At 41.3% G+C, this 20,415-nt stretch overlaps 1 protein-coding gene across 4 annotated transcripts in view; it reads left to right on the top strand.

Annotated features, from left to right (window-relative positions):
* The window catches only part of DROSHA (drosha ribonuclease III), a 120,561-nt gene that overhangs the window by 75,066 nt on the left and 25,080 nt on the right, over window positions 1-20,415 (top strand). For all 4 annotated transcript variants that reach the window (XM_065905457.1, XM_065905456.1, XM_065905453.1 and 1 more), the window contains 5 exons: window positions 7,295-7,354; window positions 8,643-8,742; window positions 12,162-12,264; window positions 14,228-14,298; window positions 19,609-19,653. In XM_065905457.1, the coding sequence (XP_065761529.1) occupies window positions 7,295-7,354; window positions 8,643-8,742; window positions 12,162-12,264; window positions 14,228-14,298; window positions 19,609-19,653 (379 nt within the window). The remainder of the gene's footprint in view (window positions 1-7,294; window positions 7,355-8,642; window positions 8,743-12,161; window positions 12,265-14,227; window positions 14,299-19,608; window positions 19,654-20,415) is intronic.

Raw genomic sequence — 20,415 nt, 5'->3', positions numbered from 1 at the left:
TTCCTATACGGTGTGTTTAGGTAGAATTTAGTCTGCTGGTACTGTGCTGCGGATTTCTGGCCTGTAGTTTTCCTTTCCTTTGTTTTTTTCTTTTTTTTTTTTTTTTTAATTAGGGGAAAGCGCGAACGCAGTCCCTTTGATGTTTTTGTCTGATTTCATTATTAGGATAATACTGGCCTCATATAATGGGTTGGAAAGTTTTATGTGTTAACTTTCCCTGTCTTATTTCTTGATTTTAAAAGCTACCTTCATACATTAATATTTTCACTTTTGTGTGGCCTTGAGCCCCTGAAGAATCTGGGAAGGAAGTAGGCGGGGTCTATATAAACTCATTAACATCCTGGGAAACGGAATGGAAACACATGCCTGATGACTGATGAGGCTCTAATGTTGCTCTCAGGAGGCTTATCTGTGTGTGTGAAGCACAGAAGTTTCTGTTTTGAAAGCCAATACAGGAGACTGTTTAAGAGAGGCTTGCTTTTTAACCCAGGGCACTGAAAAGTTGAATAGTCAGACCTGTCCCTCTTAGGAAGCAGACTTGGATGGATGAAAGGGAGAGAGCAGGGTTAGAAGTGAAAGACTGCTGCGGCTGGTAATGGCCTCTTCAGCCAGGTGAGTGCCCAGTCAGGCCGGCACAGCTCTCTACTCTACCTTTTTCTTCATGTATCCCTTTTCTTTTCAAATAGGCTTGCCTTGAGGTTGCTTTCTTTTGAGGTTATCATGAACCAAACCGTCTTTTCCCCTTCAATCAAGAGGTAAAAAGAAAGGCAGGCCGAAACTTTAAAATTCCGGTTTGAAGATGATCACACGTCTCACTACTGTGTTCCGTGCGAGTCTAAGATCAGAAAAGAACTGTCTAATTAGAGGAGCCCTTAATCACACCCTCAGGGATAGCGTGGCCCTGGTTTCCCTGTACCCTGCAATACTGTGAAGTCTGCAGATGGCCAGTTCCGTATGTTAATAAGTGGAACCCTGGGTCCCCTGCAGCCCCCTTCAGCAGGGCTACACATGCCATCGACCCATTCTTTTTCAATGATGAAAGCACAGGTTTAAGTGATCTTTGCCTCATCCACCCCACCCACAGCTGTTGGCATATAAATTATGTCTTTTTGATAGCACTGTTTCAACCTCATGGTTTATGTTTTCTTACCCTGGGAAAGGAAATGATAGCTGAGAGACTTGTGTTCTTTCTGAATTTACATTTTGAAAGTGATACCGCTGATAGAGAATGGACATGCTCTCTCTTGTCCTTTGACTTCTGTTCTGGCCTTTGTGGCTCTTGTGCTGAGAGTCTCTTGCCTTCTGTCCCATCTCTTTGCTGATACAGAATTGACCCCAACTTTCTATTCAGAAAGAGCCTTCTTGCCTCGGCAGCCAGTCCGGCGGCTGCTTGGCTGTGGCTGTGTGGTAGCCCCAGCTGTGCTCGGCCCTGGGAGCTGTACTGAAGAAACGCAGACAGATTTAATTCAACAGACATTTGTCCAGTGCCTTTTGAGATTGAGGCAGTTCACAGGTTTTTCAGTTAGGATTTGGCGCCATCACTGCCAGGCCCGGGTTCAGTTCCCGGTCAGGGAAGCCTTTCTTCTTCCTTTCTGCCTGCCACCTACCAACTTCCTCAGCATGACCACACCCTTAGTGGTCATGGCTTAGATGGTAAAGAATCTGCCTGCAATGCAGGAGACCTGGGTTCAATCCCTGGGCCAGGAAGATCCCCCAGAGAAGGGAACAACAACCCACTCCAGTGTTCTTGCCTAGAGAATTCCATGGACAGAGGAGTCCAGCGTGCTACAGTCCATGGGGTCACAAAGAGTTAGACATGACTATGCAGCTGACGTTTTCACTTCTTTCAAAGACAAGTAAGACATAGCCCCCGCTCACCAAGAGGTGTGACTCCTGGGGTGGAGTAAGAGCTCCATAAACATGCATAATATAAGGAAGACTCAGCTAAGCGCTTCAGTGAAGGTCAAAAACACAGCAACCACACCAGACTGCTGTGGGGCCAAGGAGAGCTCTGGTGGGTTGTTCAGGGATTATGGGGCAGTTATATACCATGCACTTGAATAATTGAGTTCCCTTGAAACAACGTGCCCTCTCCCCTGTTTGTTTCTTAGTTTGCTGTTATAAAGTGGGGCACAGCAGTCTGCTCCTTGGAAGTGTTTGTACATGTCTGAAACAAACACTATGCAGTTTCAGGCCTTAGTGGTTACATTTCCTCCCAGGCAAGCCTGCTCAGAATTTTAGACTTGATAAAGGAACAAGACAGCCAGTAGGCTAGTAGGTTGTTTGGGCATCCGTGTCCAGCACTGCAGGTGGAGGAATAGGGCAGGCTGGGGAGCTTGATGGAGTTCTTCCCCAGCCCCACCGAAAGCCCCTCCTTCCATCCCTGGCCATCCTGCCATGCAGTTAGTGTTGCCGCCTTCTGCCGGGTCTCCCTCCAGACCGCCTTTCCAGGCGTTACCTGCTATTTCTAGAGCCTCCATTCAAGTTTGTAGCTGTAAACTGCTTGAAGGCTTTTTGTGACATCGCATCGCCTGCTGAATAAGTCTGAACCTCCTCGCCTGACAATCTCAGCACCTGCTGACCCAAGCCACCCTTCCAGGCACATCGCTGACTTCCCTGTGGCCTTCTGCACACCAGTAAGACTGAAATACTTCCTGTGCAGTCGAGCGTACCCTCTCCCTTCCCTAAATGCCGGCAGTCATTGTAGCCGTGCTCATATTCTGCCGGCATTTCTTTCATGGTGCAAGTTTCAGTTCTCCCAGGTGTTATTAATATTTTGTGTCATAGTTTGATTTCTTTTTTTTAATACTGTGAGCATTTGGAAGGTCTTTGATCCTACCCTCTCTTTTCTTTTTTTCAAATTCTTTTTCTTTTCCAATTGGTGCCTTTCAAAAAGCAGGGCCTCAGTAAATAAGTCTTAAAGGAAAGAAGGCCATTCATGATATTACTTTTATTCCAGGTTTTTTACTTGTTGACTAGAAACAAGGAAATGAGCGTTAGGAAAGGTCATGGTCAGAGCCTTCAGAAGTTTAACAGCTCGTGAGTCTCGTAATCTGATTTGGGATCAGCTAGCATTTACACAGCCAGCAGTGGCACCCCTCTCCAGTCCTCTTGCCTGGAAAATCCCGTGGACGGAGGAGTCTGGTGGGCTACAGTCCACGGGGTCGCTAAGAGTCGGACACGACTGAGCGACTTCACTTTCGCTTTTCACTTTCATGCATTGGAGAAGGAAATGGCAACCCACTCCAGTGTTCTTGCCTGGAGAATCCCAGGGACGGGAGAGCCTGGTGGGCTGCCGTCTGTGGGGTCGCACAGAGTCGGACACGACTGAAGCGACTTAGCAGCAGCTGCAGCCAGAAAATGGTAGTTGCAGAGTACCCTTTCAGTCATGCTAAGTTGCTTCAGTTGTGTTTGACTCCTTGTAACCCTGTGGACCATAGCTGCCAGGCTCCTCTGTCCATGGGATTCTCCAGGCAAGAATATTGGAGTGGGTTGCCATTTTCTTCTTCAATCAGTTATGCATTAAGTATCTGTCATTAAAAACAGTAACAATGCATTGAATATATGTGAATAGATGCTTAATCTGGGATCCATGGGTTCAGTTGGATCTGAGATCTAGTAGGGCTTCTCTCCCCAAGTGTTCAGTTAGATGTAATAGTGAAAGTCACTCAGTCGTGTCCGATTCTTTGCAACCCCATGGACTGTACAGTCCATGGAATTCTCCAGGCCAGAATACTGGATTTTGTAGCCTTTCCCTTCTCCAGCGGATCTTCCCGACCCAGGAATTGAACTGGGGTCTCCTGCATTGCAAGTGGATTCTTTACCAACTGAGCTATCAGGGAAGCCCCAAATGGCGTATGCCTGTAGTCTCTCTTATAATATTTTTTTATAATTACATAGTGTGAAAATCACTCAGTCATGTCTGACACTCTGTCGTATCCGACTTTTTGCGACCCCATGGTCTATACAGTCATTGGAATTCTGCAGGCCAGGATACTGGAGTGGGTAGCCTTTCCCTTCTCCAGGGGATCTTGCCTACCCAGGAACCCAGGACTCCCGCATTGCAGGCGGATTCTTTACCAGCTGAGCCACAAATAGATGCAATGGACAGAAGGAGATTCCTGGGTTGGGTGGAAGTTTCAGCTGACCTGCAAGGCCCATTCTAGCTCTGCCCTACCAGTTGCCCCTTGAGGCTTGGAATACAAAGGTAAGAAAATGTTCGTCCCGTCCCTCTAGCAGTTACCCTTGGACTTGGCCCATCCCAAGATGGTTTTCTATGGAGTAGATGACACCTTACGGTAATTACTATTACAGGGAAATTGTTCTGTTTTATAAAGTGTTTTGATTTCCACAGACCAAATGTGCTATCTAAGTGCTACAGTTAATCTAAATTTCATAATGCCTCTGTTGATTCAGTTCTCAAAAGCAAATGGAATGTTTACTGCTCTGTAAACATCTCATCTTGGAGCTTGCTAGTATTTAAACAGGGGTGATTAAAGGAAGTATAAACAACAGAAGAAGGAACAAAAGACTTGCCGCTGTAGACAGCAAGGACCAGCAACTCACTCTGTCCATTTTTCCAGATAAACCATTGGGTTAGGAATTGTCCGATATAATAATAAACTAAAATGGTATTTAACCCCCATTTTCGTTTGTGGCCTACTGCCAGAGTTTAGTCACGGTGAGGATACAAAAAAAACATATGCTGGTTAGGGTACAAATTATTTAATGGATGGCAGACTTACTACTGAATAAACTTGTTTAGCACTGTGACCTTGTATTTTAACACACTGAATAATGGTCTGCTTTCAAGGTTATTAAAATTCTCGATGTAGTTCTGTCTCCCTGAAAGTTTATAAGTGAAATTAAATAAAATTTATACCAATATGACTTAATTCAAAATAGTATATGACTCAAAGCAGCTATTATTCTTTGACTGGTTGTCTTGTTATTCTTCAGTTAAGCATAAGACAGTCCAAAGTATGGTTCATCTTCACTCTGGACTCCGGCCAGGGTTTCTTGCTTTCCACCTTAACTAGGTTTTCCTGTATTGTACTTTGAACTGTTGGGAAGATGATAGGCTTTACCATAGAAAATGCATGTTTATTTTACTGGTGGGAAAGAATAGGATAATGTTAATTTCTCTCTTTTAAAAAAATGTATTCTTTCTTAGTTCCTATCATCTCTCAGGCAGTAGCTTATTTTAGGATCTTCTTTTGCATGGCTTCAGACAACAGGCGAGTTCCCAGCCTACTCGAGTCACAGTCTGGCTTGTCTCCACCACTTCACAGAGCTTGCCCTTCCGTGGCTTCAGCCATCACCCTGGTATGAGTCAGTGCTCCCTTCTCATCTTGTTGAGTCCGTTTCTTTAATGGAAACATGCTCTTCTCTTTGGCTAGAGGATAACACTGGCCTCCTTTCCTCCCACCACCCTGCCAGTTCCCCTGTGCTGGCTTCCTTTCTGCTGGACCACAGTCATGACCCTTTCCTAGACGCAGTCCTGGGACCCCTTGCCTAGCTGCATTCTCTGCAAACTAGTACCATCCAGTTTCAGCATCTGAAATCCTATTGACGTGTAGACCACTCCTATAGTATTCTTGCCTGGAGAATTCCATGGACAGAGGAGCCTGGCAGGCTACCATCCATGGGGTCGCAAAGAGTTGGAAATGACTGACTCACACACACACAGATTTATTACTAACTTTGTTCTTGCCTGTGAACAATAGGTTAATATATCTAGCATTTTGCTGGATCTCTCCATTTGGATGTTTTATGCACATTTCAAAGTTAGCATATCTACAAGGCAACTCTTGCTTCTTCCCAAACGTGTTCCCCCTCTTGGTCTTCCCGTTGCAGTGAATGGCAGCACTTTTCACCCAGCCACGTGAGCCAGAGCCTGGCACTGCCCTTCAACCTTTTCTTGTTGGTTAGCTTCCCAGTCCCAACTCTCAGCACCTCTTTTCTGCTCCATCTTTCAAATGTCTCCCAAATCTGACGGCATCTCTGCCCCTGCTCAGTCACCTCTCCAGCCTGCGCCTCCATCGTGTCACATCAGGACCACAGCAGTATCTGCTTGTCTTTCCTGCGCTCAATCTCTGCGAAAGGCAGCCAGAGCGGCCTTTAAAAGCCTCAGTTAGATCAGGTCACCGTCTCTGATAAACAGAGAGATGGTGACCTGCCTGCACTGAGAGACTGGCAGGTGGAAGGAGGCTTCCATGAGCCACCTTCCTGCTGGGTTCAACCTCGTACTAGACATGAGAAACTCAGCTTGTAAGATGAACCTTCCTCAAAATAACTGAGATATAAATAAAATGCAGTCTCTGAACCAAGGGAGTGTACTCATTTTGATAAGGGATTCAGGTAGGGATTCATCTGGACTTCACATTCTGCTAGACCTCGAGGGATGAGTCGGTTTTCAGGGGGCCTTGCTGTCCAGGGGAGACCTGAAAGCTTCAGGGCAGCACAGAGCTTGGCCTGCACAGAGGCCCTGAGTGTTTTAGGGGGTGCCCTCTTCAGAGAGGACCAGGCAGTTTTGGAAAAGGATCCAGTGCATTGGTGGGAGAGGATAGCAGTGGTGAAGAACCCACCTGCTAACGCAGGAGACCTAAGAGACGCTAGTTCATCCCTGGGTCAGGAAGATTCCCTGGAGGAGGACACAGCAATCCACTCCAGTATTCTTGCCTGGAGAATCCCCTGGACAGGGGAGTCTGGAGGGCTATAGTCCACGGGGTTGCAAAGAGTCAGGCACAACTGAAGCAACTTAGCATGCACACACACACTTTTCGGAGAGGCCAGGCGGTTTTGGAAAAGGACCCAGCAGTGCCTTGGTGGGAGAGGACAGCAGACTGAAAAGGTGGGTTAGGCCCGTTTTAAGAGACTGTAGACATGAGGTCACATTCAGAGTTTGGACCACGCGAAGCTAGAATATGGTACCAGTGCTGATTTTCCACTTCTTACTCTAAGAATGCATTCTCCCTTCTCTCGTCCACCTGATAGCAGTGTAGAAAGATTCACAGTTGTTAGACTGATGTCTCATTGCCTTAAGTCTGATTCCCAGGGGACGGAGGCACCAGGGTAGAGAGCCTGAACCCCATAGTAGGAGGCAGTGCTCCCTCCTCCCTTCCCTACTAGGCACCCCCCTGGCAGGATGGCCATCAGAGCCCTTGATTATGAGGAGTAAGTTAGGGTGCTTTGATTACTCAAGGAGCTAACCCTCAGCATCCTTGGTTTTGAGAAGAGAGGGAGGAAATGTAAATGTGGGCTATTTTAAGAGATCCTTTTAATTCTCCTGTAGGATTAATCACAACGAACGGTTGGAGTTCCTGGGTGATGCTGTTGTTGAATTTCTGACCAGGTAAGTAGGCTTTTCTGCTGTTCCCCAATAATTGCATTTTACAGGCAACATACTTAATACATTACCTTCTTTGTAATTAGCCTGATAAAGCCTTGAAACACAGTGGTTTTGGTCTCCTCTGTAGAGCTTAAAAGCTCCATGTCTGTGCCTCTTGCCCTGATAGCTTGCACTCACTGATGCCGTAATGAGCAGGATTACAAGATGAAAGGCTAGCGTCTCTGTCCTGTCAAGTTTATGTTCAAGTTGCTACAGCCACGAGAGATCAGCTTGTCTTGGTCTAGATGCTTCAGAGCTTATATTCAATTTGTAAAGAAAGGGATGATATTTTAAAATGTCATTTCATTTTCTGGGATTTGTCTTTGATCCCTTTCTCACTCTTTCTGAACTCAAGGGAAGGAAAGCATACGAGAATTTTAATAACTAGATTTTTATTTATGGGGTGTGTCTAGTGTATGTGTGTCTGTATGTTTGTGTGTTTTCTCCCCAGAAATGTTTTGGATCCTTAGTTTGGAGGTAGAGGTAGGAAAGTACATTTTACTTTTTCAAAACTCATAAAATTTCTCTCTTAAAGGGAGATAACACATGTTGCTCTTGGAACTGTCTCAAGCTATTTTTATTCCCTTTCAGTCATTTCTTTCCCCACGAAGGACACAGTGAGGCAGAGGAGCAGTTTTCTCGGCGTGTTCTCACTGGACACAAAAGGACCAAACTAGCTTAGCTGCCCCAACAAACAGTGCATCTTCAGAACTAGTTTGAGAGTTAGGGGAGCGCAGTTACCCTTGTGGTCCGGCCTGGTTTTCCATCAGCCTTCTTCTTAATTCCCGTACTTCCCTGACCCACAGCCCTGGCTCTCTTTGCCACTCCTGGTTCTGTTCCTGTCCCCACCTGGACTTGTGACGAATGTGCCACCTGGCTGCCCTGCTCAGAGCTCTCCTCAGGGGCCCTATAACCCAACCCAAGCAAGGCTCTCTGTCTCCAGGCTCACGTTTCAAGTGTTAGATAGGATTGCTCTCAGCAGGATGAGTGATTGTACAGGTCTTCATTGTCATCATATTTCAGAGAGCTCTTTTTACAGAAGCCAGTGTGAACAGATGAGTGGATGGTGTTTGGGTTTTAGCACGTTCAGATGTACCGTGCTTACTGTTCAGCCCTTCAGAGACCCTTCAGTTTAGTTCAACCCAGCTGGTAGGCACTGTGCAGATGTTATGTGTCAGGTCTGTTGTTTTAGACTCAGAACCACATACAGAATATTGTGATACATGCTTGTCTATGTGCTTTTTTTTGGCAGTGTCCATTTGTACTATCTGTTTCCCAGTCTGGAAGAGGGGGGATTAGCAACATATCGGACCGCCATCGTTCAGAACCAGCATCTTGCCATGCTAGCCAAGGTACAAGTGTCTGCACTTCATTTGCAGCGAAGTCTACATTCTCTTCCTCAGTCCGTGCATAGCTTTGCTTTTGAATCAGTAACCCTTTAGGGTGTGTTAAGGGTTTAATATTTTATTGATGAGGAAAGGATTTTTGTTTGTTCGTTTGTTTGGGTTTTAAGGACTCAGCCTTATTAGTTCTATTACCTTAGTGAGTTTCACCAACAGCTAATAAACTCCGCAGTGAGGTGTCTTGGAAACAGAGGAGGAAAAAATTGACAGACGTGCATGAACAGAATGAAACATTTGGGGAAAAGGAACATGAGAACAGAGCAAAAGAAATGAAAGATTTCATATTTTCCCTCTGTGTAATATTTCTGAATTACATTTGTTTTTAATTTACTTTAACAGACAGAATTACAGCTTTGAATAGAATACTCCAGGCCATTTGTATCCACGGGGGATACTTTACAGATCTTTGTGAATCCCCCCAAATCACAAGTCCTATTAATTAAGATTTTGCTTTTAGGCTGTTTAGCCAGCCACGTTGACTTTGCCGAGTGACTGACAGAACCTTTCCTTGATTTAGATTCATGGTAGGCTTGTTGCTTATGTTGTCTCATTTGATCTTCCTGTCTCTCTGCAGTGTCTTGTTATCATAAATCCTAACGGATAGGACCCTGGCGCTTGTTTGGGAATTCAGGATACCAGCAGGGGGACCATGAACAAATTGATATTCTCTTTGCCAAGTCATAGCTTTCTCATCTGTAGAATGGAGATCTGTTAGCATCTACCACATAGGGTGGTTGTGAGAATTTAAGGAGATTACCACTTGAGTTTTAATGATTCGTTTATGAAGTGCTTGGTGCAATGCCTATTCATCACATAAACATATGAATAAATTAGTAGGAGTTAGTTGTTTTTATTGCTGCTGCCACTTATAAATTACATTTATCAATCAATTACATTTTATAGGCCTGTGGGTTTATTCAGTAATAGGGGCAACAGTGGCTGTGAAATTTCCAAACATTAGTGATCTGTTGTAAAAGCTGTTTGTGAGTTTTCCTTGATTTTTAAGTAATTTCTATTTTTTTCTTCATTTTTGATGTAAATGTTGGAATTTGGTAGAAAAGACTAGATAAAATCCGTTTTAGTTTTACAACTGACTTCTTAATTTGATCTTGCCAAGGCATTAATTACTTTTAATATGTGGTTAATTTTATCCCATGGTTTTTGTGTTAGCAAGAGTGTACTGCTGTATTTTATATAACATCCTCATCGTAACTGTGGTGGTAGGCTTTGATCCAGCTTCAGTGACATTTGATAATAAATAGTGATGCCTTCAGGAAAAACCAACTTGGTTTTTAGGCTCATAATGAATGAAATTCCAGAAGTGCTTCAATGTTTAGTTGACTTAATTGTCAAGATGCTTCCTGATAGCCCATGTAAATGTCTGTTGGAAATACCTTTCATAAGTAGATTGTTGACTCACTCTCCCCCACCTCTCCCTGCCATTGTTTTCTTTAGAGTTTCAGATATAATGGAATTGCATGATTATTTTTCAAACAATTGTAGGGACGATATTTTCAAAATGTGGAAAATGAAAATGGAAGCCATTCCATGACATAGTGGGTGCTGTATAGAGCCATGAGTTACAACAGGGGTGGCCACAGGCCATTTCTTCCCTTCAGGGGTGTCTGTGTAATCCTCCTCCACCGCAAACCCTGACATACCCATAGCACTCAACACCCATCTGCTCCAGCAGAAGGCAGTGGTAAACCTTGCCCTTCTCTCTAGACCAGTGGTTCTTAACCATTTGAGAGGAGAGACTTGATGGAGGAAGAGTGCTGACTCTGAGAAGGTAATAAAAGCTGTAGGTCAGCACTCCAGACAGTGAACATTTTAACACATGCACAGTGCAATATCACTCTCCTTTTTAACAGTTCCATTAATGCCTTCATGAAAAATAAGGATATAGAGATTATGAGAAGTTAGAAAATTCATAACATTCCAGAATAGTTATTTATGTTATAGAAATGGCTTGCAGTCTACTCTCAAAGCAGGGCTCCAGAGATAGCAAGCAATTGGATTTTCCCAGTGAAGTTGTGAAACAAGTAAAATTTCCATATTCTAGTATAAACTCTTGCACTTGGGGATCAGTTTTTGAAAAAAGGTGTTTTCTGCTCTTGTATTTGTGGTAGTCAAAACTCTCATTTGAGTTTATAATACACTCATGAATTCCTAGCAATCCAAAATAGATAGCATGTATTCTCTGTTTTTATTTGTCTCTTTTTCAATGTAAATGAATATGGTTATTTTTAACACACATACCAAGACACACCATATCTGAGTCTCTTTTATCTGAGAGCTGATGAGATTCATGTTGTCCTAGGTTGTTCATTGACTTGTTATTTGTTCCATATTATGTGGCATGTTATGAATCGAATTATATGGTAATAGAAACAGATTTATTGTGTGCTTATGCAATGTTTATACCCTTTTCCTTTTATGGAACGAATTATGATTTCCATTTATTCAATCTCAAGAGTTTTGTAAAAAACATTTATACTGTGTCTGGTTCTAAAAGGACTTGATTTGTCCTTTATGATACAATAGGAAAAGAAACAAGTAGGGACTAAACTCAGAACAAAGAGAAAATATGGGTAAACAGTAAAATAAAGCCAGAGGTAAAGTTATTGTGCCCAGATATGTTCATCAGTCCTATACAGTTTCCAGAATTAGGCCATAAATCTGTCTCTAAACTTGTCTGAGGCCAAATAGAAAAAGAATATATAATGCATTACAAACAATATTCCCAGAGCCCTTAAGATAGTTCCAACCCATTGCTCAGATTCTCACTGAGCCCTCAGAAGGATGAGTGTGGAAACCTCACAAAGTGACAGAAGTACAGAAATATATGGCTCCCCAAATCCAAATCCTTATTAAATAAGAAAAAAAAAAAGATTTATAGAAATAAGGCATTTTTAAGTCTTCTGAGAGTCCCCATCTACTCCACCACATAAAAATCTCTTGATTTTTCATACAGTACAAAGTATATAGTACCATGTAACTTTGGAATCCAAGAGGTTAACTTCGGGTTGAGTTTGTATCTCTAGACATATTGTCTAAACGCAAAGGCATGGCCTTGTAATAGAGTCTTATTCTAAACCGAGGCTAGTGCTTTTTCTGAACGTGGAGTTGGACAGATCAGATCTGGTCCATTCTGAACCTGCTTGAATCATCAGAGTTCATAGAAGCTTGCTTGGGGAAGAGGCGAAGTTGGTCAGCACTGAACCGTATGTATGGACTTGTAAAGAATGGTAGATTAAACTTTCGCCTAAGGCCAGTTAATTTGTAACTGTACCCCCTAGGAGATGCTGAGTTATAACAGTTATGATTTTGCTGATATTCTCTTACTTTTGTCATTCTGAATTTTGTAGAAACTTGAACTGGATCGGTTTATGCTTTATGCTCATGGACCTGACCTTTGTAGAGAATCAGACCTTCGGCATGCAATGGCTAATTGTTTCGAAGCATTAATAGGTAATTTCTCTTTTATAGTCTAGTTTCTTGCATGTCTGAAATGTCTGGAGAGCACATAAAATTCAGTGTGAAGCCTTGGGACAAAATTACTTGTTCCCAAAGCATGTGAGGTCCCCAGTATGATACCCGCCTCCTTGTACTGTAGTTATTGTGGTTCTTCCAGAGCAGCTTTCTTTTCTTGAATTTCTTGTATCATGTCATGTACATGCTTAGTATATACTGAACTGAATTGAAGTGAGTTAATATGAGGATGGATTACTTGCCAGATTTGATTCAGGATCACATACATAAATAAGTTACTGGTTAGGCCCTAATATTTTTTTTTTTTAATAAAATTTAAAGCTATTTTACAGGATTTTCTGCTTTAAACATCTTGAAGACACTGCATATTTAAAAATCCCAGGACTTGAGTCTCTACAACTACTGTTTATTCACTTGAAGCACGGCTAATGCAGACACTCAGGCTCTTTACTTCCTCAGTTTCTTTTTTACTATAACCAGAATATAATTAGCTGTTTGTACAGGAAAGTTATGAAGAGTTAATTAGCTGGTGATTGCAAGTATGCTTTACAATGAAATGTTACAGTGGATTGACAATTCCTTGATTTTTTTAGGTAGATGATTTAGTACATTTTATTTTTCAAAGGCGTCTGTACTTCCTTATCAATTTTGCCCTCTTCCTTTGAAAATGAATATAAAAGCTTCCCATTATAGTTTTATGCTGATGATGGTAGCAAGAGAATATTTAATAATTATCCACAGTCTTTTCACAGCTATGTCTGTTTTGTACAAATATGTCTATTTTCAGAGGGTTTGTCATGTGGAATGACTACTCTGTACACGTAATTTTTTTTCACATAATATTTTTGACAGTTAATGTTACAGTTAGCTCCATAGCCAGGCACATACAGTTCAGTTCCCTCTTGCATCATTTATCAGTTCTGTGTCTTTGCCAGGTTACTGAATCTCTTTGAACCCAGTTTCCCCATCTATGACATGGAGATAGTATCACTTACCTCAGAGAGTTGTAACAATCTTAATATCTGATCCTAACTGCAGCAAATCCAGGGCAAAGTTCCATTTCCTTTACCCCTCCCCCAGATCACCTACTGTGGACCCCAAACCTATAAATCTTTTCTAATATCCTCTTACTGAGGTGCCTTAAAGGTGAAGATAAGAATGTGAAAATGCTTTGCACAGGGCCTAGGGCATAAGTGGTCCCTCAAACCCCTGCTATTACTAATATCATCATCATCATCACTGTTATAATTATTATCATTATTACTACCTCTATTGATAAATAATAAATGTATTTAGTCATCAAAAGCCCAGTGACTAAGTTTCTATTTTACATGGAAAATAGCCTTTCCAAAGACAGGTGTAAAAAATATGATTTTAAGAACCACCCTACTCCAGAGTTATTTGATGCCCAGTTAAAATGTTACTATAGTACTTAGTGGTTATGATTAGTGGTAAATATGTGTACAGTGCTTAATTATTTCAAAAAATTTTTTAAGAATTATTTTTAATTAAAGGTAAAGGTTATCCTACTTTTTTATTGGCAGAAGCCTTAATTTATCTGTACTTATATTTTGTCTGTGACCTGAAATACAAACTATAAATATAGAAAATGAAACTATATTTTCATAAAGTCAAGTATTTGTGTATAGTTCCCTCAGTAATGGTTCATACCCATATCCTTTATGATAGATCATAGTTGGCCTGTTTTTCTTACAAAATTAGGTTTATATTTTGGTAAATTGAATTTTGTATTTCAGTCTAACTTATAACACAAAGCATAGTTAAAAGAGGGAAAATGCTACCTTTAAAACAATTGCTTCTGATCTGGTTGATTTTTTTCCATGAGTGGGTTTTGGCTTGCCTTTTTGCTTTTTATAGAGATATGTAATTTTCTCTGAATATTAATGCAGCCTTCCTTTCGGTGTTCTCTTCTTTTATCTAGGAGCTGTTTACTTGGAGGGAAGCCTGGAGGAAGCCAAGCAGTTATTTGGACGCTTACTCTTTAATGATCCGGTATTTATTTCGACTCATTTGATTTTTCTCAGTTACATATCATTATAGAGGATTTTATATCAATTAGTCTTTGTATTTTAAAGAGCATGTAAGAGAAACAAAAACCCCAAATCTCCCCTAGATGGTAAGATTTCAAGCACTTCAAAAATAGCTTATTCAACTCTGTCACAGATGGTAAGATCTGTGGACATTTATACTAGGACTTTATCCTCTACCCAAAACCCCATCTTTTCTCATGGTCACTTGTAAGTTAAATATGAATACAGATATGGTAGGACCTTGCTTTATTTTAAAGTATCTTGAAATTAATTATGATTTTATATTTTGTAATCATTGGGTACCTACCCCATGCAGGCTTAGTTGAAGCTATAGTCTTTTGACTTTTCTGTTTATGATTTGTTTTTATGTAAATTATGTAGACTAGATAAATGTATATTTATTTTAGAAAGTCAGTTCATAGGGAGTTTCTGATAGAGCTATGAATAAAGAGTATGGAAGTAGTTTTTTTAAAAGCAAATTATAGTTTAAGAAAAAATGATAGATTCTAAAATAGTTTTTGTTGTTACTAAAGTATTAAGCTATTAATATTGCCAGGGCTACCTTTTTAATCCTGCATGTAATAGAGCATACTAGATTCTTTTTCTACCAAAACAAGTCAATTTAACATTTAAAGGGAGAGGCAACTCTGTATTCCAAATTGAAATGTCATTATAATTGAATGAAATAGCCCTCACGGAGCAATAAAGAACATGGCAAGCCAGTGTTTTAAGCCTTTGTGAAACCTTCAACTTAAGTGGCTGTCAGATGTTATTACTGTATTCCTTGGGATAGTTAAAAAAAAAAAAAAAAGAATCAATAGTTTTGAAAAATGGGACCTGGATGATGTTCATACCTGAGGATTTGATTTTCTTCTACCTGTTTTTATAGAGATAGGTGGTGATTTTATGTGTGTGAATTTCCTCCTGATGGGAACATTATCCACAGGTGTTCCATGTCCCCCATTTTGTCCTACAACCTATAAACAAGTCTGCATCTTGATTTATACATGTAACAGATGTATTTTAAGTCTTTTTCTCAAATCTTAAAATAACTTTGTTCCGGCCTTTTATCTTTTGTGGGCGATTTCAGCAACCTCCTTACCTTATTTCCTCTTCCAGTCTTGCCTCTGTGAGCCCCTCCTCCCTTCAACCTGTCCCACCTCCAGTTATTCCTGCCCCTATCCCCCATCCACCCTGTGTTCCTTCCTCATGTATACGCAGCTTTCACCCAGTGTTCTTAACAGCCTCAGTTTTGTTTAGATTCTTTTCTCTCTTTAAACCACTTCTCTTCCACTTGTCTACTTAGCAGGCTTATCTTACATTTCTAGTACCAGGTTCAGCGCTGGCATGTGCAGTGTTTAATAAATATTTGTTAAAGGAATGAATTGAATAAATGACCAAATGAAAAAGCAGAGTCTGAACCTTATCTTACCAGTGGGACATCTGACCTTCAGCTTAGTTTTCGTGTGTATTTTCTTTTGTGAAATTGAGCAGGGCTCAGACCCAGCAAAGCAAAGCAGGTCAGAGGGCAGCCCTGGTGGGAAAGAGGTCCTCCCTCCGAGAGAGGGTCGTCCAGTGTTTTCCCGATTCTATAAGACCTTGAGGAAACACCGTGTCCTGTTGATTTGGAAGCTGGCTTTCTCTGAGTCATCTTTCTTTATCAGCCTGGACTGCTTTTTACTCTTTCAGCCCCAGGCAGATTCTGCCAGTTCTGTTTTCAGGTCTGTGTGACCCAGCTTACCTTGTACATTCAGAACCATTGTTTCCATTCAGCTATCCAATGGCCCTCTTAGAAAGACAGCAATTTGTATATAGACTTTCCTATATAAACTTAGTCTTCCACTGCCCCTCGCCCACCCCCTTTGGTCTTTGCACATGAGTCCCAGTTTCTCTGACCCTGCCTGGCCTTTCTCCAGAGCTCCTGAAACTGGAAAAAGTGTCTTTTCAGATTGGCTTCGGGCGGCTTCACGTGGGTGCTCCTCAGACACCTCATTGCAACAGGTTTAATGTTTGAATTCGTCACCTAAGCCCCCAAACACACTTCTCCTTCTCTCAGTTTATGATGTAAACTGGAAACCTCAGGATCTTCTTTTGTCCTTAAGCTTTTTCTCCCCATCTTCATTCAGTCACAGACCCCTGGCAGTTCGGCCCCTGGTCTCAGCCATCCTGCTGCTTCAACATTTGTTCTCGTCGTCTCTCACCTGAAATAATTAAGCTGTTGTTCCCCACTGCTCAAGTCCATCATTCATGCAGTGTTGTCTTCTTTTTCATGCACAGATTCGATTATGGTCTTCGTGGCTTAAAATCTTTGGTTTCTTTATTGCCTGCCAAAGCCTGTATTACACAACAGAGCGTTTCATAGTTCCCATAATCTGACTCCCACCTACTTTTTCAGTCTCCTTTCTTTCCACTCCCTCTTTGTGCCATTCTAGAAATCACTTTAAAAAAAAGTTTTTTTTAGATTTATGGAAAAATTTGAGAGGAAGGTCCTGAAATTTCCCATATATTCCCTGCCCCCACACATGCCCAGCCTCCTCCACTATCAAAAGCGCCAACCAGAATGATACATTTGGTACAATAGATGAACCTACATTGACACATCATAATCGCCCCAAGTCTGTAGTTTACGTGAGTTTACTCTTGGTTTTGTACATGCTGTGGGCTCAGACATATATATATATATAAAATGACAGATAGCCATCATTATGGTGTCATGTTTTTTGCTGCCCTAAAATTCTCGGTGTTCTTCTTATTAAGAACTACGCTTTTGTGTGTGTGCACTTTGAGACCTTTTATTTGAGTATGTACTATGTCCTGCTTTTGATCATTTCCCTCTGCTCTACGGAATTCCTCATGTTCTTCAGAATTTAGCTGACGAGTCCCCTCCTCTTGGAAACTTGATCTGACAACCCAGACAGTCTTCTCATCACTTGGAACATATACATCACCATTATAGAACTTGTCATAGTTTATTAAATTGTACTCATTTACCCTTATTCTTCCCCAATAGGCTCCTTTGAGGACAGAGCTAGTGTCTTATTCAATGTCTTACTTAGCTGATACCTAACAGACGTTCCATAAAAATATGCTGCATGAACTAATGTCCCAGCAATCGATGAACATTTTCCAGAAGAGCATGAAGGTAGAGGCTTTCTCCGAGGTCCCTGGGCTAACAGAAAGCAGAGTTGGGAACCTAGCAAGGTCTGTTCCATTTCTCTGACACCAGCTTGCAGCAGAGCTGTATCTCAGTGCAGGGTGCAATCAGGGAAATGGATGCCATTAAAACCAGCTAGTTGTGAGGTTTTAAAGCTGTTACACCAAGATGGGTGGCAGCAGACATCAAAGGAGGAATCGGTGTTTCTGAGTGAAAAAGACGTAGGAGAAAGGAGAAAGATGAATCTCGAAGTCCTTGAGAATTTTGTGCTTTGGAGATTGAAATTGGTCCGAAGAGATACTTGTTTATCATCATTGTTGATGTCCTTGTTGTAAATATTGGCATTTCCTGTGTGCTGCACTGGGTTCAGTGCTTTGAGTCCATTGCTCATCGAGGCATCAGAGAACACTCTGAAGTAGGTACTGTGATTATCTTTGTCGAACGCTTGAGGAAAGGTTGGCTTAAGTGAGCTGAAGAAACTGACCAACAGGGAATCAGGGTTGAATTGGGCAGCCTGTCTCCTCAGCCTACAGCTTTTCCTAACACCAACATCCCTGCTAAGTCACTTCAGCCCTGTCTGACTCTGTGCGACCCCATAGACGGCAGCCCACCAAGCTCCGACGTCCCTGGGATTCTCTAGGCCAACACTAGAGTGGGTTGCCATTTCCTTGTCCAATGCATGAAAGTGAAAAGTGAAAGTGAAGTTGTTCAGTCGTGTCCGACTCTTCACGACCCCATTGACTGCAGCCTACCAGGCTCCTCCGTCCATGGGATTTTCTAGGCAAGAGTACTGGAGTGGGTTGCCATTGTCTTCTCCAACCGTCATCCCTAGTTGAAGGTAAAAAGTGATGATTTGATCATTTGGATATGAGGTAAAAGACGCCAGTTAAGGCTCTTAGAGTTATGGGTGTGTAGCTTGGATGACAGGTCAGAACTGCAGCAGAGGTGAACAAGTGATTTAAACAGGCACAGCTAAAGCAGTGGGGTCGGCAGGCACTCCAGAGGAACAGGTAGTGGGTAGGTCAGGCTCTTGGTGGAAGTTGAGTGCATGTCGGTTTCAGGTATAGCAGGGGGAGAAAAAGTGAGAGAATTTGAGAAAGTCGCGGGAAGGGAGTGACATTCAGTGCAATTTATGCTACAGAGAATTCCAGGGAAAGGTTATTGAATTGGTTAAGAGAAGTTCTTTAAAAAGCTTTAAAAGAACAGTGTGATATTTAAACCTAAAAAAAAATTGGCAAAAATAAAATAGCAAAACCAAAACCTAGATGTATTTTAATATGCAAGATGTACAAAATTATCAGGTATTTTTATTTCCCTTTGTCATCATCTATATCACATCATAAAACATTTTACTATACTTTTCCTCTCCAAAAATTAAAAAAAAAATTTTTTTGCTTCTAAAAATTTTGTCATTTATCTCAAAAACCAGTCATCAAGGCCCGAAAGGAGATTCAGTCAGAGGCTCCCTAGAGTCTAAAACGGACGGAAAAACACTGTAATCCTGAGGGAGGTCTATTATAAATGCCTCTGGATTTATCTCAGTGGATAAAATAGCATATTAGGATTTTCTACAAAATTAATCCTTTTATTTATTCTCTTATTTCAGGTATACATTTGTAGTGACCCACAGTAAAAGTGTGGTCTCACAAATCTAAGGAACTAGATATGGGGTGTTTTCCACTCCCATATTAAAGTTACCCAATGATAATAAATTAGTGCCCAAGTAAAGGACCATTTGAGATGAGTTTTAATTCCAAAAGGCACAGCCAATGAACATTTCTGGGGAATGGTATACTAAAAAATATAATTAAAACAGCAGCTTAATCTACTATATTAGGTTAAGCGAATGTGTAACTTAGTTTAAAAAGGTGTCGTTGACTCCTGGGGGCGGGGGTGGCTCTTTTCCTCCCCAGCTTAATAGGCTAATTAGAGTCACTACAGGCAGTTGGAATGGTGAAAACACTTTTTAAAAATTCGTTTGCCAGCACTATCGAATTTGCAATAAATGGAGTCAGCATCTGAAATAGTTCAGTATTTCACATAATGGCATTTTATTTAGTACTCTAGAGTGTGTTAAATGACTCCCTCGAGCATTAAAGGCATCACTCCATTTTCCAGGACCTGCGCGAAGTCTGGCTCAATTATCCTCTCCACCCACTCCAGGTAAGTGTGACCTTCCTGTCTGCAGTGAGCTTTGTAACTCCAGGTACTCACGATGCTTCACTTTGCCTTTTGTCCCCTTCTGCTTTTATCCTTTGATTCCCTTCAGTGGCATTATGACTTTAAGCTAGGGTATCAGACTGGAGAACTTTGGAACAAATACTAAAACGAGGCCATGCATTGTGTTTCTGTGGTCTGGGGTGAGGTGGGCGAAGCACTGGGAGTTGCCATCGCTGGAAAGGCAGGAAGAGCTACTTGTGTGGCTGTGGTTTGGTCCCCTCTCTTCCCCAGAATAGTGATACTCAAGACATAGTGTGTTGTCTCCAGTTTGTCTACATGCCTGCTATTATAGGGAAGATAATATGGAAGCAGGTCTGGGCTTATTACAAAGTAGAACAAATACTAAATTAACATTGCTAAATTGTAACCTAATTTGTATCTTAGAAATTCAGAGATTTGACTTCAATTGCATGAAACATTGTAAATTAAAATTTTAGTAGCGTGTAATGACTTTATTCAAGATTTTGGAATTTAAAAGACCTATATATGGCAACACTCTTTCCCCCAGTTGTTTTAAAAATTCTCACTATTCTTTGCTTTTATTACCATTTTACCTTGGAGACATATATAAATATATACATGTAAATATATACTCATACAGATACATTTTTGTATATATATATTACATATATATAGTAATCATCACTAGTGGCTGAACTCTCTTATGAGAGGCTTCACAGTAACAAATGACATTAATTCAGAGTA

The sequence above is a fragment of the Muntiacus reevesi genome, chromosome 14 (genome assembly GCF_963930625.1).
Source record: "Muntiacus reevesi chromosome 14, mMunRee1.1, whole genome shotgun sequence".
In the NCBI taxonomy this organism is placed as follows: Eukaryota; Metazoa; Chordata; class Mammalia; order Artiodactyla; family Cervidae; genus Muntiacus; species Muntiacus reevesi.
The sequence above is the reverse complement of the archived record's forward strand: the minus strand, read 5'-3'. Positions and strand labels throughout refer to the sequence as shown.